The sequence below is a fragment of the Grammomys surdaster genome, unplaced genomic scaffold, assembly GCF_004785775.1.
Source record: "Grammomys surdaster isolate TR1022 unplaced genomic scaffold, NIH_TR_1.0 472, whole genome shotgun sequence".
In the NCBI taxonomy this organism is placed as follows: Eukaryota; Metazoa; Chordata; class Mammalia; order Rodentia; family Muridae; genus Grammomys; species Grammomys surdaster.
This window is the reverse complement of record NW_021604891.1, coordinates 254510-260816: the sequence shown is the minus strand read 5'-3', so window position 1 is coordinate 260816 and position 6307 is coordinate 254510. Positions and strand designations below refer to the sequence as shown.

The 6307-nt window shown below is 40.8% G+C and overlaps 1 protein-coding gene across 1 annotated transcript in view; it reads right to left on the bottom strand.

The window, feature by feature from the left end:
* Positions 1 to 6307, bottom strand: part of Scaper (S-phase cyclin A associated protein in the ER) — a 308858-nt gene that overhangs the window by 104562 nt on the left and 197989 nt on the right. Inside the window, exon 23 of the mRNA XM_028781560.1 lies at positions 1332 to 1447. Within this exon, the coding sequence (XP_028637393.1) occupies positions 1332 to 1447 (116 nt within the window). The remainder of the gene's footprint in view (positions 1 to 1331; positions 1448 to 6307) is intronic.

The window sequence follows — 6307 nt, the reverse complement described above, 5'->3', positions numbered from 1 at the left end:
AAAAAAAAAAAGGTACTATGGAACAAAACACTATTTTCAGGAAGCTACCTAGCAAAATAACTATGGGCAAAGCAAGGCTATGGACTCGCTCTGTAAAACAATGGAGATGAACAAGGTGGTGAGAGAAAGGAGCAGGAGAGGTCCATCCATGTTTACAGAGCCCAGAGTTGCTGGCCAGGGATGCATCAGGCTTATAGTCAGACAGTCATGGAATTTCAGAGTTCAAAATAGTGATTGTTTCTAGACAATGGCTTAAGTTTTCTGCTTATCATGAGGAAATTAAATAATACAGGAAGCCTAAACGACTAGCTCTCTAGGTAAGAGCTACATCATACGAAGCAGGGAACTGTGAAACAGGGTAAGCTAAGATGAAAACTGGTTCATGTTGCTGAGTAGTAAAAATTCATCAGAGATGAAAAGGGAGATCTGGCCGTCTGAGAGCCAATGGGATAACAAGGCACAAGACAGTTCAGGGCCACATTAGGAGTTTGTGCAGAGGAGAGGCTGGGAAGAAAATGAGGAAGTAGTCTTAAATGTACACAGTGACCTATCTCCAGCAGCCTGCCATATAGTTAAAGCTACAGTAGTTTAAGGATTTCTCTTACCCTTCTGTGAATAAGCAACATAGCACACTCAGCTCTACCACTCTAGCTTTGAGAAGTTCGGACGGTAGAGTTATGATCTTGAGTTTGTGCTCAGACAGGTAAACTGGAGTCCTTACTAGAGGTCCATAGCTCCCAACACTGACTTCTATCTCTGGCAGTGTGAAGCTGAAAACTCAGATCCACTGGCAATAAAACAAGGTCTTATCCTGGCACTGCAGTCAACTGTTGCCAAACTCTAAGGACACTGGTCTAGATTCTCAGAATCTTTATGACAAAAGACTATTACCATTAGTGACTAAAAGTGCAATCCAGTTCTCTGCATTTGTCTGGGACTCCAGACTGCAGTCTTGGCCATACAATGTTCTTCCTGAGTTTGAGGATTTCTGTAGATTTGCAGGCTTACGTCTAGACTACAGACTCACTCCTTTCACAACAACACACAAGGTTAGCTTGCTTTCACTCCTATTCCAGGACTTCATCAGCTCTCCTTGGTTTGGGAATAGACTTAATCACACAGTAATTTCCTTATAAGACTTTCTAGGCTCAATTTAAATTCTGTAAATGAAGTCAAGTACCCCTGTTTTTCTCCTTAACGTGAGGTGTAAGCTCTTGCTATTCAAGCCTAAGTACACACATAATTTTCCAGTGGTTCCCCCATATGGAAACCACAGGGCAGAAATTACTTACAAATGAAACGTGAAAAACAGATCAAGAAACTGCACTTACTTAGGAGGAATTCGTGAAACCGTGTTCATGTTTGTGGCTGGAGCCACTACTTGAAGGATGTTTTCAAGGGCTGTTAATCCACCAGCAACTTGAAATGCAATCTGATCTGCCACATTCTAGACAGAAACACAAATAGAAGTTAGTGCAATATCCCAGGCATAAAGTTCTAAGCAAATGAAATATTTAGTTGTGTAGCTGAGATATTTGCTGAATGATTTCTCACTGCAGGGAAATAAAGGCAAACAGTGGTGAACATAAGACATTGCCACTCTGGGTTATGAAGTCTAAAGTCTGATGAATGGGACAAATATAAATCATGCCATTATAAATGGCTCACTGTAGTTAGTTCCCTGAAGGGAAGGCAAAGGTCATATGTCAATAGGTGACCAATCATATTTTGAGAAGACCAGGACTGACTTCTAGGGACAGGCAGAAGGCAGTAAAGGAGGCAGCAGGACGCAGCAGCAGGATGGTGACAAAGCACATTTATCAAGCAAAGAGTGATGTGTCCTACCTAACAGGGACAATTGACTCCCACAAAGGTTTTCTCCACTGGAACGCTCTTCAGCATTACAAGGTAACCTAATCCTTTTACTGCATGCATTTTTCCTCTTCTCTTTAGCTATTTTAGAGAGGATATTAAGTAAGCGTTTCAGAACTCAAATCTATGATTATTCCTATGTAATCTCTGAAACTTGTCTAAATTCTTCGTATTCTTCTGGCATGAGGAAGAAAAGAGGAATTTTCTGCTGTAATATTTCAGTTTTTAAGCACCATGTATGACAAAAAGAGGCTAGTAACGTCTTCTAGCCCTGATATGCTGCTATCCATATGCTAAAGTCCAACACTCAATACGACACAATACTAGGTACTACGATTTAAGCTATCTGAAGAAATAGTTAAATGTTACCAAAGCCATTGGGGTGGCATGATGTGACTGGCCCCTGCCACCACCACAAGGGATATGCCTACAAACAAACAAACAAACAAACAAACAAACAAGTCTCTTGAGAACACAGTCAGGCTCCCCTATAACCAGGGAGAGGACTCAGAAGAGTCAAACTTATGATAGTTGATCTTGAACTTTGTAGCTTCTAGAGCTCTGAGGACACACTCAGTCTGAGATTTTCTGAGAAAGCAGCCCTGGAGATAAACGTAATCCCTCTGCTACTATAACCAATGTATTTCATTTAGTAGTGTTCTACACTTCATAAGCTTGGGCCTTCTTTGAAGTGCTATGATATGTGTGTACTTGTTAGGTAGGGAAGGAAAAAAATGGAAGCATGTAATTATTAGCTCCCTAAGAAAGGTGTGCCTGAATCTTCTAATCTTCTCAGCACTAATAATCTGTCAATCAATGGATCCAGTAAACATGTAGATTCTGTGAATATAAGCAACTGTATATTTTAATGACTCATTTGCTACTTTTATTTGCATTACAATAAGACCATGGTGAAAACAAGATAACTCAGACTTCTAAAATTAATAATTTTAAAACAGCCAACATAGAACTGAATGGAATGAAACTTGAAGAAAATCCACTAAAATCATGGACAAGACAAGGCACTCTCTTCTTATTTACTCAATATAGTACTGGAAGTTATAGTCAGAGCAATTAAAAAACAAAAGGAGGTCAAAGGGATACAAATTGGAAAGGAAAAAGTCAAGATACCACTATTTGCGGATGATATGATACTATACTTAAGCGACCCAAAAAATTTCACTAGAGAACTCCTTACAGCTGATAAACAATCCGCAAAGTGGCTGGATATAAAATCAACTCAAACAAATCTGTAGCCTTCCCCTACTTAAAGGATAAATGGGCTGAGAAAGAAATTAGGGAAATGACAGCCTTCGAAATAGTCACAAATAATATAAAATATCTTGGTGTGAATCTAACCAAGCAAGTAAAAGATCTGTACGACAAGAACTTCAAGTCTCTCAAGAAAGAAATTAACAAAGATCTCAGAAGATGGAAAGATCTCCCATGCTCATGGATAGGCAGGATTAACATAGTAAAAAAAAGCCATCTTACTGAAAGCAATCTACAGATTCAATGCAATTCCCATCAAAATTCCAACTTAATTCTTCAGAGAGACAGAAAAAGCAATTCTCAAATTCATTTGGAACAACAGAAGACCCAGGATAGCGGAAACTATTCTCAACAATAAAAGAACTTCTGGTGGAATCACCATCCCTGACCTCAAACTCTACTACAGAGCAATAGTGATAAAAACCACAAAACCACATGGTTCAGAGACAGGCAGGTAGATCAATGGAATAGAACCGAAGACCCAGAAATAAACCCACACACCTATGGTCACCTGATCTTTGACAAAGGTGCTAAAACCATCCAGTGGAAAAAAGATAACATTTTTAACAAACGGTGCTGGTTCAAGTGGCGGTCAGAATGTAGAAGAATGCAAATTGATCTATTCTTATCTCCTTGTACAAAGCTCAATTCCATGTGGGTTAAGGACTTCCATATAAAACCAGAAATGCTGAATCTAATAGAAGAGAAAGTGGGAAAGAGCCTCGAACACAGTGGCACAGGGGGAAATATCCTGAACAGAACACCAATGGCTTATGCTCTAAGATCAACAATTGACAAATGGGACTTCATAAAATTGAAAAGCTTCTGAAAGGCAAAGGACACGGTCAATAGGACAAAATGGCAACCTAAGATTGGGAAAAGATCTATACCAACCATACATCCAATAGAGTGCTAATATCCATAATTTAGACTCCGGAGAACCAAATAACCCTGTTAAAAAATTGGGTATGGGCTAGAGAGATGATACAGCTGATAAAGGCTAAGCTCATGACCAAAATAAAAAAAAAATGGGATAGGGAGATAAAGAATTCTCAACTAAGGAATCTCGAATAGCTGAAAAGCATCTAAAGAAATGTTCAACATCCTTAGTCATCAGAGAAATGCAAATCAAAATGACCCTGATATTCCACCTCACACCAGTCAGAATGGCTAAGATCAAAAACTCTCGTGACAGCAGATGGTGGCGAGGATGTGGAGGAAGAGGAACACTCCTCCATTGCTGGTGGGACTGTATGTTGATACAACCACTCTGGAAATCAATTGGGCAGTTACTGAGGATATTAGAAATAGTTCTACCTGAAGACCTAGCTATACTACTACTGGGCATATACCTAAAAGATGCTTCAACATATAACAAGGACACATGCTCCACTCTGTTTATAGCAGCCTTATTTATAATAGCCAGAAGCTGGAAACAACCCAGATGCCCCTTAATGGAAGAATGGATATAGAAAATGTGGTACATTTACACAATGGAGTACTACTCAGTTATTAAAAACAATGACTTCATGAAATTCACAGGCAAAAGGACGGGAACTAGAAGATATCCTGAGTGAGGTAACCCAGACAAAAAAGAAACACATGGCATTACTCACTGATAACTGGCTATTAGCCCAAAAGCTCAGGATAGCCCCATACAACTCACAGACCATATGAAGCTTAAGAAGAAGGAAGACCAAAGTGTGGATGCTTCAATCCTACTTATAAGGGGGAACAAAATAATCACGGGAGGTAGACGGAAGGAGGAACCTGAGAGGGACAAAGGAGAGGGAAGGAAAAAAGTGAGGCAAGATCAGGTATGGGAAGAGACAAGGAGAAAAGTACAGCGGGTCAGGAAATGGAACAGAAATATGTAGCAGTGGCATATGGGGAACTGGGGGTAGCCATGAGAAAGTCCCAGACAGCAGGGAAGCAAGAGACCCAACAGAGATGACATTAGCCAAAATACCCAACAAAGGGGAGACAGAACCTGTAGAGACCACCTCCAGTAGATAGGCATAGACCCCAGTTGAGGGATGGGGTCATCCACCCATCTCAAAACTTTTAACCTAGAATCATTCCTATCTAAAGGAAAGACGGACAAAAAATGGAGCAGAGACTGAAGAAAAGGCCACCCAGAGGCTGCCCCACCTAGGGATCCATCTCATTTGCAGATTACAAACCCTGACTCTATTGCTGATGCCAAGAAGCACTTGCTGACAGGAGCCTGGTATAGCTGTCCCCTGAGAGGGTCTGCCAACACCTGATCAATACAGATTTAAATGCTCACAACTAACCATCAGACTAAGCCCAGGGACCCCAGTGGAAGAGCTAGAAGGACTGAAGGAGCTGAAGGAAACTGCAACCCAATAGGAAGAACAGCAACATCAACTACCTGCACCACCCAGAGCTCCCAGGGACTAGACCACCAACCAAAGAGTATACATGGAGGGACCCAGGGCTACAGCTATGTATGTAGCAAAGGATGGCCTTACTTGGCATCAATGAGAGGGAAGGCCCTTAGCCCTATGGAGGCTCAATGTCCCAGCATAGGGGGAATGGTAGAGTGGTGAGGCAGGAGTGGGTAGGTAGGTGGGGGAGTACCCTCATAGAGGCAATGGGGAGGAGGGATGGGATGGGGGGTTTGCAGAGAGGAAACTGGGAAGGGAGACAACATTAGAAATGTAAATAAATAAAATAACCAAAAAATATTGAAAAGTAATAATACATTATGAATGGAAAAGTACTCCTTGCAATAAAATAATAAAAAATTATAAAACCTAGGTGTTTTAGTAATTTATTATTTAAAAAATGTTCATTTAACTTTTTTATATTTGAGTGTATGTTGTATTTTATCTATTAATCTCCTCCCCTGTCTACTTTCATGCTGTCGCCCTCCTTATCTGTCATATTTAAAGCCTCAGGTTCGTATCCTCTACTTCCTCCCCCCTCACCCCCCTGCCTGCCTCCCACCCCTTTCTCTCAAAAACTTTATTCTGTTTCCCTGTTACTAAGAATAGAACAGTAATGAACATGGATATGCAAGTCTATGGTAGGGAGGATTTACCTCCTTTGGCCCAGGAGTGGTATGAATGGTGTAGGTATAGGTATAGGTGTAGGTGTAGGTGTAGGTGTAGGTGTAGGTGTAGGTGTAGGTGTAGGT